The 16,587-nt window shown below is 34.9% G+C and overlaps 1 protein-coding gene across 1 annotated transcript; it reads right to left on the reverse strand.

The window, feature by feature from the left end:
- Positions 1-8,492: 8,492 nt before the first annotated feature.
- LOC112750348 (putative SNAP25 homologous protein SNAP30) lies at positions 8,493-13,930 on the reverse strand. The gene is made up of 6 exons (XM_025799045.2): positions 13,825-13,930; positions 12,707-13,217; positions 11,586-11,679; positions 11,221-11,351; positions 10,917-11,014; positions 8,493-8,862 (listed from the first exon to the last, which is right to left on the reverse strand). Exons 2-6 carry the CDS (start codon positions 13,172-13,174, stop codon positions 8,763-8,765), a joined length of 891 nt encoding a protein of 296 aa, XP_025654830.1. The 5' UTR covers positions 13,175-13,217; positions 13,825-13,930; the 3' UTR covers positions 8,493-8,762.
- Between the last annotated feature and the right edge of the window lie 2,657 nt (positions 13,931-16,587).

Genomic DNA, 16,587 nt, shown 5'->3' on the forward strand with positions numbered 1-16,587 from the left:
TTGAGATCCACAAATTATCCGACTTAAAAGGATAAAAACTTCGCATGTACATATTTGCATTTTCTTTGAAATAAAATATATTAGATGATTCTACAAGTTTTCAAGACGCATTAATTTGAAACATTCATCGCACGATTATAAAGCAACAGATCGGCAGAAAGTGAAAAATAAAATTCACTGCACGATCACGATAAAGACCAGCAGAGATGAAAACCAAATTCATCTAAAGGTCGACTAAACAAGGATTGAACCAACCTTCTACAAATCGGCTAAGATGAAAACAGAATAATGCAAGAAGTTATCGAAAGTGATCCGGAGAAAGGACCTGACGAGGTCTTAATAAGATGGATTGCTAAATAATAACTTAAAGACTGGCCGACATTAAGAAGTCAGACCAAGTCAACTAAAGTTATAAGTAAACACTGGAAAGAGGTCTGGCCAACCCTATAAAAGAGGATTACTTTAACTTAGAAGGGCTCAACATGACGAAGTCGGCCCAAAACATAAAAGTTATAGAAGTAATCCCTGAAAGAGACCTAAACAAGGTCCAAGAAAGAGGATTACAAAAATAACTTAGAAGGGCTCGACGTGACGAAGTCGGCCTAAAACATAAAAGTTATAAAAGTAATCCCTGAAAGAGACCTGAACAAGGTCCAAGAAAGAGGATTACAAAAATAACTTAGAAGGGCTCGACATGACGAAGTCGGCCCAAAACATAAAAGTTATAAAAGTAATCCCTGAAAGAGACCTAAACAAGGTCCAAGAAAGAGGATTACAAAAATAACTTAGAAAGGCCCGACGTGGCGAAGTCGGCCCAAAACATAAAAGTTATAAAAGTAATCCCTGAAAGAGACTCGAGCAGGGTCCAAGAAAGTGGATTACAAAAATAACTTAGAAGGGCCCGACGTGACGAAGTCGGCCCAAAACATAAAAGTTATAAAAGTAATCCCTGAAAAAGACCTGAACAAGGTCCAAGAAAGAGGATTACAAAAATAACTTAGAAGGGCTCGACGTGACGAAGTCGGCCCAAAACATAAAAGTTATAAAAGTAATCCCTGAAAGAGACCTGAACAAGGTCCAAGAAAGAGGATTACAAAAATAACTTAGAAGGGCTCGACATGACGAAGTCGGCCCAAAACATAAAAGTTATAAAAGTAATCCCTGAAAGAGACCTAAACAAGGTCCAAGAAAGAGGATTACAAAAATAACTTAGAAAGGCCCGACGTGGCGAAGTCGGCCCAAAACATAAAAGTTATAAAAGTAATCCCTGAAAGAGACTCGAGCAGGGTCCAAGAAAGTGGATTACAAAAATAACTTAGAAGGGCCCGACGTGACGAAGTCGGCCCAAAACATAAAAGTTATAAAAGTAATCCCTGAAAAAGACCTGAACAAGGTCCAAGAAAGAGGATTACAAAATAACTTAGAAAGACCCGACATGACGAAGTCAGCCTCCTTTTGTATGCTAAAGTTATAAAAAGTAATACCTGGCAGAGACCACATAAAAGGCCCAAACAAAACAGGATTACTAGAAATAACTTCAGAAGCCTCAAAGGAATCAAAGCCACAAGCAGGAAATACAAGGGCAATCCAAAGAGGTCGAGCAACAAGGCTCCAGCACTACCAAAAACCTAAAATGGGTACCAAGGTAGATAAAGACCGACATGATATTAAAAGACATGAAGTTATAATAAGAATAAGCTCAAAGAGGCTACCTAAGTTAGCCCCAAGAACTTGGAAGCTATTTTTTGTTTTTCAAAAGAGAAGTTGCTAAACAAGCAACTAAAAGAGTGTCAACAGTCATCAAAATACCATTTACAAAAATAAAAAGTTCAAAAGCCCGCAGACAAGGCCATACACAAATATACCAAGAATAACTAAAGAGGATCCAGAGGTTTCCCAGAAGCTGCATCAACATGGGGCAAAGGAGGACGAGTCTGGAGGGGCACAGCATCCACTGTCCCATCCTCCCAGTTCAAGATTTGACAGTCAGGTTCTGACTCAATTCTGGCTGAAGTAGCTGAAGAAGTCAGCACGACAGAAGCCTTGGCAGCAGGTGCAGGAGGATGTTCGACATCATCATCATCAGGGTCGTCAGGGACAATCTTACCGTCCCTCACAATATTGTCAAGACTAAAAAGAGTACGGTCGAGCTCGGGCGCCAGAACCCGAACCTGCTCCCTTAAGTTATCATAAGCAGCAGTCACGCTGCCCACAAGGTGACCCTGGAGCTCGGTATAATTGTCTCGGGCAGTCTCCAAATCACCCCTGAGACGCACCACTTCTCTATAGGCTGAAACATAGCTATTCTTGTGCCTCAACGCTATGTCTTCAGCCAACCTCACAGAAGCCGCCAAGGCCACAGAACTAGCCTTTTCACCCTCTAATTCTTTCTCCACCTTCGCCAACTTTACCTCCAGCTCCTCCTTCAAACCCCTTATTCTATCAAACTCCGACTTAGCCTCCATCATGAAAGATTTTGTAGCATGAACCGGGATACCCTGAGCAGTTCAAAAAAAAGCCACACCCATATGAGCCATCTTCACACTACTTCTAGTTATGAACTCTAGGTGATGAAGAATGGACACATCATCCATTGGAAGACCTCCATAGGGGGCAATCTGCTGGTCGACAAACTCGACGGCATCAAAATCAGGGGCATCAAAGTTAAAGGGCTCAGATGTTTTTTGCTTTTTCGGAGGAGGAGCGCCAGAAGCAGCAGCTGAAGTTTATAGAGGCTCAGCCAGACGAACCCGGGGAGTAGGGATCACCCTCTTCTGCCCAGGTGAACTCGGCACGGGTGGCTTCACTTGAACCTGAGAAGATCCCTCTCCTGCCACGTTGGCCGACATGTTTTTAGCAACAGCAGCCTTTCTTGCTTTCTTGAAGGCCTTCATGGAGTCATTATTTTTAGACATCTCTGAAAAACAGAATCAACCACAGCAATGGGTTACAATCACAAAAGAGGAAGCAAAGCTAAAAACAAGGATAAAAACAAGTCAGACAGTACCCAACGCAGTTCGGACCAGGGACGGGTCCCCTAGAGACTTTTTGGTATCAAGATGGGGAGGTTCCCCCCATATATCTTCAAGAACAATTACAAAAGCCCGCTCAACCTTGTCAAGCATCTCCCAAGTATAACGAGACACTGTCACATTCTTTTGCCATTCTAGAGGAAAAGCAGGCTCATCATTCTCATCAAGGAAAAAGGGGCGGGCCCCCTCAACAGCTCAAACTTTAAAGAAGTAGTTCTTAAAGTCCTTAAAGGACTCATCGTACATAGGAAAAACTTTATGTCCTTGGGCAGATCTAAAAAGAACCCAAGAAGCTTTCTTTTTGGAAGAAGCCCCGGGCTTGGCCGAAACGAAAAGATAGAGGAAAAGAGTCTGAGAAGGTGTGACACCTAACTCTTGACAAAGCAGCTGAAAGATCTTGACAAAACCCTAGGAATTCGGATGAAGCTGGGACGGAGCAACATTACACGACCATAACAAGTTGGTCTCAAAAGCAGTAAAGGGAAAGGTAATGTTCAACTGGCTGAAGAAATATTCATAGGCATAGAAGAAGGGACGCTCCCCCTCGACCGAGGTTGGAAAACAAACCCTCTCGTCAGAGTCAGGCGCTGCAAGCTCATAATCCCTCTCCTGGGCACCACTACCACAAACCCTATGATGTTTTCTCAGCTCTACACAAAACTCAACATCCACCACAGAAACACACATTAAGACAAGGGAGTCCAGCCAATCGGACATCTCTACAATATTTTGGCGAGAAGACATGGCCAACTAGTCCTACAACCAAAGAAAAGATGAATTACTAAAATTACTCAAGAACAGACAAATAACTCGAACGGAAAAAATAAAACAGCAGATTGCAGACTCAGCAGTAAAAAGGAAAGCCCAAGGACACAACCCAAAGAACCAGGGGCATCCTTTGGAGGCAATAACAGAGTGAAGAACCCACACCATCTCCCAACAAAAGAAAGCAACCATTTTTCTTTTGGCATTGAAGTTTTTTAACAAAGTCATCAAAGAAAAATAGTAGCTCAAACAAACGACAAAAAACGGACATCAAAGATGCAACCTTTTTCCTGAAGAATTAAAAGCCGAAGCCATTATCCCAAAAAAGCAGGAGCAAGCAGCAAAACATGCAAAGCCCTAAAAAGCCTCCACAGAAATACTAGGAGTATGCATAAAGATGAAAAGGAGGCCAAAAAATACATCACAGTGACGAACAAACACAAAGACCACAAAAAGGTTCAAGCTTTCCAACATACATTCAGAATCAAAGTTTTACCAGAAAAATGATGAGAACAAGAAAGTAAGAAAAAACCAACCTGGAAAAAGTAGAAAGCCTCGAGAGAAAGTTGAAGAAAGGAGCAGAATCTGGAATCGCCCTTCCACAGTCAGAAGGAAACAATAACCAAGCAATGTCGCAAGGAAAGAAGCGAAAGCTACAAACTCCAGGCGAAAACAGAAAGAGAGAAAGAACAGGGAGGTTACGGAGAAGAGAAACCGTTTTTCTGAAATGTGAAATTCAAAATAAAGAGGCTAAGAGAAACGGGGCAATTAAAACCAATTAATGAGGGTATTAAACCCTCGCACGTTCCCAAGAACGGAGCGCTAATACAAAAGTGCGCGCTTTCAGAAGAAAACGTTCCGCATTCAAAAAGGAGGATTCTACAAAGAAAGAAGTCGACAAATGCTTGAGTTCGGCTTCACCCAAGAAGGATCGAAGTCCTAAGACTAAGACTCGATCTCAAAAAGAAAAGACCGAGCTCGAGCAGGGGCACTGTTCATACCCTGGGTCGAGCTGTCCGACCCGGGATGTTTAGTGACAAGGTGACCGACCTCTTCAGGTCCGACTATCCGACCTCTTCTCAAAGAGATCGGCCAAATTGACAGGAAAGACCAATAAAGGGCTCAAATAGAGGAACACGACCCATATCCAAAGGCAGTCCAAGCCTATAGAGATAAAGGTGGTTCCCTTAAAGATAAGCTGACCTCACCCAAAGATAAGATAAGATAAGATAAGATAACTAACTTATCTTACCTAAGAAGGTCAGCCCATAACCATTATAAATACACTGGAGCACCCAGGTATAACTCATACTCTGATTCTACTAAAAACCTGCTTAATACCCATGATAACTTAAGCATCGGAGTCTCTTGCAGGTACCCCCCACCCTCTGGTGACGAAGGATCAGCAGTGCAGGAAGATCAACAAGTCGGACACGACAACTCCGGCCGCCACTTACCAGCCGGACACGTCAGCACTGACCAGTACAGAAAATCTCGTCCGAGATCGACCTCCAGTTTCAGATAACCCTCGGAACAGGCACTAAACGCCGAATCTGTCGTTTAGTGCCAACGATCCAGATCACACTTTTCAAATGGAGCATCTTTAGTTGGATTTATCTTTTAATTGTTATATCTTATTTTATTTTAGTTACTCTTAATTGAAAACAAAATCCTTTAGGTTTAGAATTTATTATTTTATTTTAGTTTCAAATCAAATTAGGTTAGATATAAAAGGAAAAAGATTCAGCCCTTCGAGGGATCTTCTCTCTTACGCGCTTTCACATTTTTTGAATCCTAGTTTTCTCTCTGAGTCACGAGCCACAAACCTCCTTGGTTAAGGTTAGGAGCTCTATTTATTTCTATGAATTAAGACTATTATTGTTCTATTTTAATTAATGTATTCATTCAGTTTCAAGGATTACTTTCGTTCTTCATCTTATGAATCTGGGTATCAGCAGAACAACCCTTATTCTATATCATTCTTGTGATTCTCGGAAAAGTTATCTCACTTAAATACCAACTTTAAAGTAAATTCCTCCTAAATTGCTAATTACTTGGACTTAACGGGATACGTGACATATAATCCTCTTATATTTGGGTAATTAGGATTTTTGTGGCTAATAAACTAGAATTGAACCTAGCCCTTTAATCTATATTAAGTGACCAAGACATTTGCGGTTGATTAGGTTAGAGGAGACTAAATCACTAAAGAATTAAGGTTTAGTCAATTACAGTTTTCCATGAAATGGATCTTGTATGATTAAAATAGTTGGTAAGAAAACTTAATCCAGACGAATAAATAACTCCGAAACCTTAACTACTCTCTCACATATATTTACACTAATTCTATTGTTTGCTTTCTTACTTTCTGAAGTACTATTTAATGTGATTTACAACCCTCAAAATAGCACTTTCTGCTTGCCTGACTAAGTGAGTCATTCGACTATTGTTGCTCAATCTATCAATCTTCGTGGGATAGACCCTTATTTTGGAGGGATATGATTATTTATCTTATTGATTTATTGAATTATTGAGGATGCTGATTATTCTGGTTTATTGATTTAGTTTTGTTGAGTTGGTCATTGTTGGACTGATTTCTTGAAATTGGTTTATGGATTATGATAAGATGATTTGAGAATATTGGAATTGGTTTGTTTGATTTATCGGAAATAATTCTGAGAATTGGATATGATTTGAGATATGAAAATAGTTTGATTTTGTAAGCGGTTTGATTTTTAATTGGTTTGATTTTATAAATATTTTGATATTAGAAATGGTTTTGATATATTGAAAATGATTTTTCTGTTGGAATTGGTTGGATTTATTGGAAATGATTTTGAAAATGGCTTGAGAAATTGTTTGGATGAGACTCGAGAAGAGTGGCAAAGTCCGAGTTTTAGGGGAGATGTTGCCGAAATTATTTAGAAAACTTTTGAGAAGTTTTATTTAGGTTAATTTGGATTAAAGAATTTTTTTATTTGATTTTGATTTATTTAAGAAAAAAATGAATTATGTTTGAGTTTAAATTATTTGATTTTGAAATGAGATTGGTTGTCGCTCCGCTAAAAGTCTAAAGGCCTTGCTGAGGGGTTTAACCAATATATGTTTTTTCTTTGTCTTTTGAAAAGAGTTTAAATTCGAAAACAGTTTTGAAGTTAGCTCGAGGAATATGAAAATGAAGGAGACATGATTATGGCAATGATGGCTGAATTTGAATGGAGGATAATAAGGATTGATTTTAAAGTATGATTTTTTTAATAATTGAATGAAATTGAGAATGAATGTAAAAATGAAATTGATTTTGATTGAGATACCTGGGCAGTAGCAACGATTGTGGTTCGTCCTACTTACTCCGGGTCAGTGACTGAGATACCTGGACAGTAGCAAGGATTGTGGTTCATTCCACTTGCTCTAGGTCGGTGATTGTGACGCCTGGGTAGTAGCAGTAGTCGTGGATTATTCCACTTGCTCTGGGTTGAGTCTTTAAACACTCGCCTGGGTAGTAGCAGTAGAAGTGGTTTATTCTACTTGCTCTAGGTTAAGCGTGTAGTAGCAAGGGGTTGTGGCTCAGACCCACTTGCTCCGCAATGGGTGTTTCTATCCAAGGTTATCTACCAGGACATGTCGGGTTTGGCTGTATAACTGACAGATGATATCATCAGCCATAGGACAGGCATGTATCATATGCATCTGTATGCTTTGTTTGAGTTTGAATTTGCTTTGGTTTGCCTAATTGCTTAACTGTTATTAACTGCTATCTAAGCTATTTGCTGTAACTACTATCTATACATGTGATTTCCTTGTCTGTTTTGCCTGTATTTGTTTCTGGTGTGGTACTTTTGTGATTGATGATTGGTGATGAGTTGATGGTAATGTTGATTGATTATGTGGTAGGCTGAAGGCCGTGTTTAGTTTCTGATTGAGGTTTAGTTAAGTATGACAAATCAAGTTGGTTCAGCATAGATTTAATGAACCTATGCTTAGAACAGGTTGGTCATTTATACTGTTAGGAAACTTTTTAAGATTCTTTTATAAGAAAAGTGAGTTTTGGTTTTCGAATGATCATTATGTTTGAAAACGATTTTCTTTTTAAATATCTTCTTATAACAAATTCTGAAACTTTGTGGTGAGATCATGTGGTTAGGTTCTCACTTCCTACAACTTTACCTTTTCAAGAACCGAATGAAGGAGCTTACGAAGAGTTTTATTGCGTTTTGTTTATACGATATTGTTGTTTTAGTTAGATAATTATTCTTTTCTCGCCTTTGTTATTATAATATTATAAGAGGGATAGGAGTTATATATTTTATATGTATATTATATTTATAAGCTACTTATGTAATAAGCTTTGTATATATGAATATGCTTGTTTGTTTTCAAGATAAAGTATTTTTTTAGTTTTTCAAAGAAAATAGCGATACGATTTTGAGTCAAAGGCTCCTATTTTATTATTAAGTATTTAAAGTCATCGTAATACTTCTTATTATCAAAGTAACGCAACCAAAAGCGTAACATTTTAATAATAAAGGTATTACAGTTCAAATGTAAAACAACTTCGTATGTTTTTATAAAGTTATTAAATATAAAAAAGAATGTCAAAGTACTCAATCCCCTTCTACTATAAATCTAGCATTTCAATTTATAGTCTAAATATTGTGTGACTTGGTGCTTTTGATTAAAATTTTAGTTTTGAACTAAACATTATAAACAGTACTGTATTTAGTTCAACTCAATGTTTGATCCGGCTCTGTGAACCTTGCTAAATACAAAAATAAATAAATAAATGATAAAAAGTTTGTCTATAATTGCCATGTTCTTAAAATACAATGGCAAAAATAGTGAAAAGAAACAATATTGAAATCATATCGTAATTATTAACAAGTCAAAACACCATGATGACCGACCGACGGACCAATAAATTTCATTAATTAAATTCACAGTGCAACAGTCGGAGACTATCACTTTTCACTTTGCTAATAACTTGCGTGCACGTTGGTTTGCACCTTTAACTCGAGAGTTCAACTCATCCACATCATCACTTAGATGATCAAGAGCTTTATTTTGCCTGCAATTTTTACATGTAGAACGTAAGTGAACTAAACAAAGATCTAACATGTACAACTAAAAAGATAGAGATCGTTAAAACATGAGCAGTACTAAAAAGCTAAAAAAATCATAAAAATCTAGAGAGAAAACATAATAATTTTTATACATGACTCACTAAAAAAAAATCAAGAAACATAAAAGCATAGAGAGTGTTAGAATATAATTAGGATCAATTAGGATCAATTAGAATTATTTAGTATATCTGAATATTTATTATAGAATATTATGTCGTTATTATTACGATTCTCTTAGTCCCTATAAATACCCTTCTATATTGTATCACTTCAAACAACTTAAATAGACAACTTAATTATACTCAATAATACACAAATCCTTCCTCCAGTTTTGTCTCTTGTTTCTAACATGGTATCAGAGCCATGGTATCCTCCTTGAAGATGATAGGTTGTTTTCCTTGCGGTGAAATCACCATAGTTTTTACACTTTTTTTTCTATGCCATTTTTTCTTTCCTTTTGTCACTCCTTTGATACCTTTTCACCTCACCGATTAGCCTGTTCTCTCTGTCTTATGTTTTTTTTTAGTTGAATGATCAAACACCATTGTCATTCACTGCTTACCTATTCTCATGAAAGAAAATCATATAGTTTTCGCTCTCTTTCGGCAGTTCCTTCTGCGTTCTCTCGTGGCAGTTTCATCTGCGTTCTCTCGTGGCAGTTCCATCTGCGTTCTCTTGTGGTAGTTCTGCGTTTTCTCGTGGCAGTTCCGTCTGCATTTTGTCTGTATTTCTTTGTGGCAGTTTTGTCTGCATTTCTTTCCGGCAGTTCCGTCTGCACTTCCTTCAGATAGCGGTAGTTCCGTCTGCGCTTCCTTCAGACAAACGGCAGTTCCGGCTGCGCTTCTTTCAGACAAGCGGTAGTTCCGTCTGCGCTTCCTTCAGACAAGCGGCAGTTCTGTCTGCGCTTCCTTCAGACAAGCGGCAGTTCTGTCTGCGCTTCCTTCAGACAAGCGGCAGTTCTATCTGCGCTTCCTTCCGGCAGTCCCGTCTGCATCCGTTTTATCAGTTTATGCATTTTTTTTCTCTTTATTTCGTTGTTTTAAATAAGTTTCAAACTCAAGTTGTCACTTGAGTTTGAGGGGGGATGTTAGAATATAATTAGGATCAATTAGGATCAATTAGAATTATTTAGTATATCTGAATATTTATTATAGAATATTATGTCTTTATTATTACGATTCTCTTAGTCCCTATAAATACCCTTCTATATTGTATCATTCCACACAACTTGAATAGACAACTTGAATAGACACACAAATCCTTTTTCCAGTTTAGTCTCTTGTTTTTAACCGAGAGAAAAATTATAATATTACTAGCATAATATTTTTATTGAAAACATAATAATCCAAAATTAATATGTTACTAACATGAGACTCTTATGAATTCAACAAAATAGGGAAAACATTTTCCAACAAACGATCTAGTTTTCTATCATTTTTTCTTAACAAATTTGTCTTTGCGGTAATAACAGCAAAAATCAAAATCCGTAATTCTTAACATGTTAGTCAAATTTAAAAATTTCCTTAAAACTTTGTATGTTTTCTGATTTTCACAGTAAAAATATATTTGTTGTTGGTTAATAAGGAATTTGATATCAATATAATTTGATTATATATTTAAATAGGCCCTCAATTATTTCCAAATTAAATATTTTAGTTTCTAATAAATTTTTATTATTTTAAAAATTTCTAAATATTATTTTATCAGATAGTTTGATTTTTTATGACTTATAATAAAATGGTTAATATGCATATATTGAACAAATAAGTTTTAATAAATTTTATTATAAGATAACTAGATCCTAATAAATATTATTATAATAAATTAGTTTTCTTTATAAAAGGATCAATCTATTTCAAAGACCTTAAAATAATAAGAATTCTTGAAAGATCAAAATGTATGATTTAAAAATTTTTAGAGACCAATTTGAGTGTTTAATTACTCATATAATAATTTTGTACAGATTTTCATAAGTGGCAATACTATAATTGTGTAGTACCTGTCAAGTTCACTTCCCATATCAACTGCCATGCCCTTCAAATCGTCTAAGATATTACTGAGATCTGATAGTCCTTCGTCTTGTTTTGCTTTTTCATTCTAATTTATTATAGAAACATAACGAGATAATTATGTTGCTTCACAGAATATAATAAAATAAAATTTGATTTTTTTGATAGAAGAGAGTGATATTGTGTTATTTTAATTTAATAATAACACCCTTTTCTTTAATAATAATGACATTATTAATTAAGAAACGATAACATTCACTCCCTTTTATGTAAGGGGAAAAAAAGAAGGCATACTTCTATTTGTTGGTAGGCATTGGTTGGTTCAGGATGGGGTGTGTTAGAGCCAGAGCGTCCCTTTTGCCCAGGAGCCAACCCCAACTTCTCCCTCTCTTCCTTATTTGCTTCCCCCTTTTTATTTGTATTGTCTGCTTACAACACACACTATCAAATATAACTAATAATATATTTACATCATTCTTTTATAAATATTTTTTGTATATTTTTATTTTTAGTATAAATATGAATCTTTTAATTTTTTATTTTTATTATTCATTTTTTTTATACCAAAAGTAGAAAAGAATAAAAGAATAGACATAAAAATAATTCTTATTACATTTTAATGTTTTATTATAATATAAGTTAAATGATTGTGAAAAAACCTAGTGAGATTTTAGGGCCTGTAATCTCCTTTGTCTTCTTTGGCCTCCAAGGTTTAGAGAACATGCCACCAAGATTGTTTAGGAGTTTTTCACCCTGATGAATTATCAAAATATAAATTCTTGAATTAATAAATCATAGAGGAATAATAATTAAAAGAACCTAGAAAATAAAAAGAGAAACAAATATGATCAAGTCATTAGTGTAATTTGTATTTACTTTTTTCTTTCACTAATCCCTTTCTTGAATCGATGATTTGAATTACCATATTTACTCAAAGAATCGCTATATTCTTAAATTTTTTTTTTATCATAATTGGATAAATCATAAGTGTGAAAAGGGTCCCCACTGTCCCATTGATATATATATATATATATATATATATATATATATATATATATATATATATATATATATATTTCACTAATCCCTTTCTTGAATTGATGATTTGAATTACCATATTTACTCAAAGAATCGCTATATTCTTAAATTTTTTTTTATCATAATTGGATAAATCATAAGTGTGAAAAGGGTCCCACTGTCCCCATTGATATATATATATATATATATATATATATATATATATATATATATATATATATATAATGATAATGTTCTATTATTCAAACAAAGATATCATAAAGAAGTAGTAATTTGATATTGTCCATTAGACCATTAATTACTAAGGTTATTTAGGTTTGAATATTGTCTTTGAAACAAAAATACAAAGACAACAGATACAAATTAAAAACTTTTTTAGTTATAGAAATAGGAATAAAGGCATAAATTTATATATCTACCATATACAGGAATTTATTTCTTGTATTTTATAATATACTTTCCAAAGTGAAAACAAAAAATGTCTTCATCTTGTAGTTTTGTTTGAAGGAGACATAATAATCTAAAGAGAGTGTTTAAGGGTCTGCACTTTTATTAAAAATTGACTAATACTTAATCATAAAAAAAATGAGTAATCCCACACCATTAGATATAATTTCACACTATTAAAAATATTGATAATGACTAATTGATTACTACAAATCACAAAATTTACGGGCCTAACACTCCTCCAATTGCAACCCAAAGTTATTGAATCTTGAAGTTAAAAGGACGAAAAACATACCCGACTCAAGTCCCTTTCAGTTTCAACAACCATATTGTGAGTTCTCGTTATTTGCTCACCCTGTTGGTGCAACATATCAAGGGTCCTTGTGGCATCACCCTTTATGTCCTCAGCAATCTTCACCAAATTGTTAACACTTTGTGTGGTCTCTTCAGCTTTGTACACTGCATAGCCCTCCAATTCCTGAACACTTTGATTCTCTAGACCTCCGGAATCGCGAAAATCATTTTTATACTTGTTTTTCGCAGCAGCCGAGGTGCGCGACGATGCGGTTGTGGTAGGCTTTCGCCCCCAATAATCGTCGTCGTCATCCTCATCGTCAAAATAGCTTCCTTTGGATTTTGGTGCAATGACAGGTTCTGAAGAAGTTCTTTTGTCTGTAGTAAGGTTTGTCTTCTTTTCCGGTTCAAGATCTGAACCAGAAGGAGCAGGATTTGGGGCTGGCGCTGCTTTTCTAAATCCAAACATATTTATGTTCCGACTTGTTTATAATTACAGATTATGAAAAAACCTAGTGGAAATAATAATAATAAAATGATTCAATAACCAAAATCTTGCACTAGGTTTTCTAAAGTAAAATTATAATACTTCTTATCATCATGCTTTAAATACATAACAAACTAAAAGTAATGGCATAATAACACCAAAATGGATGCAGTCGAGATTGTCCATGCAAATGTATTTCATGTCTTTTAAAATTTTGCTGCCGAAGAAAAAAAATAGATCAGAACAACTTCCATTAAAATTATGTTAATCTTATAAAACAAATTGCTCATGTTATATCTTAAGTATCCACAAAGAAAACAGAGCGCACAATAAATTCATAGAAGGCTTTAAAATAATCACATATAAGAAAAATAGTCAAGATCATCAATTGCCATGCAACTTTTAGAAAAAATTCCCATATTTATCTTTGAAATATTTCAAAAATGTAAGGAAACGCAAATGGAGAAAGCCATGCATGATCCATTAAAAGATATAGTACACAACAACAATATCCAGAATTCAAAATCATTGGGTAGAGTGGGGGGGGGGGGGAATATGCTCATACTATCCATAAAACAGTTGAAAAAAATGAGAAATGAAAAGAAAAGAAAAAAGCAAGAGTGGTAGTATACCCTGAGATCGATGCTATATGATCTCACAAACCCACACCTAAGGATGACGGGTTTGTGTTTATTTCTAATGTGAAAGGACAAAGAAAAAAGGAAAATACTTTCAACAAAAATTAAAATCTAAGAGATTGAGAATTGTGTATGTTTCGATCACAATATGAACATGAATGGAAGGTGTAGCGAAAAAATAGACACATATTTTCTAACCGTACAAACCTTTGTCAGCTATAAATCATTCGATTAGAAATTTTGTCAATTGTAGTATTCATAAATTGACTGGTATCTTTGTATGGTTTTATAATTTTATGTTAAGTAATATTCTACTTTATTGTATTGAATTCTTTTCTTCGTTTTTATAAAAAGAATTTTATAACTTTATCTACGTATATTAATTACTATCTAATTTTTCTCACACCTAAATTACTCTCTATATATATATTTATATATATGTGGTCAATTATAGTGTAAAGAACCAAAAATAGAGATACAAATATTTTTTGAAAACAAATGCTGTTGTGACACGTATGTTGAAGGATGACGGAGCTTGCAGCTTAGTCTCAGACAAATCAGAGCTGCTGCAGTGAGGAGTAGCCAAGTGAAAGAGGACTTGAGCCGCATAGATCATGTGGGGATGGCACAAATTTGGTGTAAATGTAGATGCTGTCATTGGATTTTTTCTGGTCTGAGTAGGTGAAGTTGGACTATACATACTTTTAGTTTATCACAATAGCAAAATATAGGTAAACCAATTTTAAAATAATTGTAATTAAGAATTAAGTTGAGTTAGTCTAATAGTTAGTTTATTAGTCCGTTTAAATAAGTGTTAGATGTTTGAATTCCATCTTGTACATGCAGTAATCTATTGGTACGGCAAACTCTTACATGGATCTCAGTACCGCGACGGATTAATTCTTAACTTGCCGGGTTGGAAGATACCGTGAGAAACTTAAAAAAAAACTGTAATTAATAACAATTAATTAGTATAAAATGTAATTTAAAAATACTTGTTGATTTGTTGCTGGTTAGATTTTATTGATTACAACGAAATTTTGCAAAAATGTTACTTGAGGGTTGAGGCATGTGAAAAAACTACCACAATTTGAAATATTTTATTTGCTATATTTTATTTTATAATCATAATAAATAAAAATTGTTTGGAAATTGAAATGACCTATTTTATAAGGGTAATCTATTAATATATAATAGGAGACAAGTAATGGGTTCAATGCTCGACACGTGTAACAGTTTCTTGAATGACAAGTGGCATGCAGGGTAAGTAGGAAAATTAAGCAACATACAATGGATAAATCTGACATTGTAATGTACATGAAGTAAACCAGTTATATATATAATTCAAATATCCATTTTTTGTCATTAAACAATCCTGGCGGGAGACCTGAAACGCTCCACAACATTATTCACATTCCAGTCACTACTTCTCAACCTGGTGGAAGACCTGAAACGCAATGGATGAACATTTTGATTTAGTATCAGATGTGAACGCCAAAAAACTTGCATGGAATTTTAAAGTATTTGTTGTAAAGGTATGCACAACTCCGAACAAGTTCAATGTCAACGAAATTGGCTCCATTGAAATGGTTCTTCAAGATAAACATGTAGGAGCATTTTTTACAAAATATAACTGTGCTTTATATGTCATTGTTATGACTTAAACATGTTAAGGATATACTCACTCTTTAAGTATTCACTTCATTGTCACAGGGTGGCAGGATTTATGCAACCATACCAAGATCACTAGCAAAGAAATACATTAGTGTTATTCTTGAGTTCTACAAGTATACTATGAGTAACTTCATAGTTGTTGACAACATGACCAAGAAAAAAAATGGTGTCAGTAGGTGGGTACTTGTGCTTTCACATAGAACAAGGGTTGAACATATAGAGAATCCAACTTTTTCTTTGGAAGCATTTCGATTTAGGAACCTTGCAGAGGTGCATACAGTCGAGAAAGTAGAGGATCTTGAACTGTTTGGTGAGTCTAAGACTATATGTAATGATATATAAATGTGCAAAAAATTTATAACCACTTGGAAAGCCATATCTAAAAGTATGTTTCTTATTGTTTTGTAGTTATAATTGGAGAAGTTGTTGGAAAGGAAAATCCAAGAGAATTAGTAACTAGCAAGGGAATAGAGACTAAGCGCTTGGTTGTTATTGTGGAAGACTTGGAGTAAGTTTTTATTTATGTGTTTTTATTAAGAGAGATCTGTTGTTTATTCGGTTTTCTTATTTATATAGTAAGATTGAATTCCTGGGGCTAATGACAGGAAGAACAGGTTAAGTTGTACTCTCTTTGGCGAAACTGTTGACCAGATACTCCCCCACCTTGATGATGATCGACTTGAACCGCTTATTGTGGTCCTCTAATATTTTAAAGCACCCAGATGGAATGGCAAAACTTCAGTGCAGAGCCACTTTGAACTGTCCAAGGTCCATGTCAACCCAGAACTAAAAGAAGTTATGTCATTCAAAAAAAGGTCAGCACATTTTGAAAAGAAGTTGAATGTTTTGTGGTCATATAACAATGTTGTCTAACCATTAACACATGAGTTGCAGCCTACTCAGTGGTTCTGAGTTAACTTCAGTGAGGATTAGCCATCTGTCGACGCAAAGTTCATGGGCTGGGACTGATGAGCTCAATAATGGCACGACTGTTGTGAAAAACGATCGAAGAAGTTTTGAAGTCTGTTGAGGTAATTTGATGTTTTTATTGTTAAAGTTATTGTAATTATGAACCTATTTGCT

This window comes from Arachis hypogaea, chromosome 15 (genome assembly GCF_003086295.3).
Source record: "Arachis hypogaea cultivar Tifrunner chromosome 15, arahy.Tifrunner.gnm2.J5K5, whole genome shotgun sequence".
Classification (NCBI taxonomy): Eukaryota; Viridiplantae; Streptophyta; class Magnoliopsida; order Fabales; family Fabaceae; genus Arachis; species Arachis hypogaea.

Coding starts and splice junctions, on each gene's coding strand:
- LOC112750348 (XM_025799045.2), bottom strand. CDS start 13,174: ATGTTTGGATTTAGAAAAGCAGCGCCAGCCCCAAATCCTGCTCCTTCT. Junction 11,680..12,706: donor CTGAAAGGGACTTGAGTCGG/GTATGTTTTTCG, acceptor ATAATTCATCAG/GGTGAAAAACTCCTAAACAA. Junction 11,352..11,585: donor AGGCCCTAAAATCTCACTAG/GTTTTTTCACAA, acceptor TGTTGTAAGCAG/ACAATACAAATAAAAAGGGG.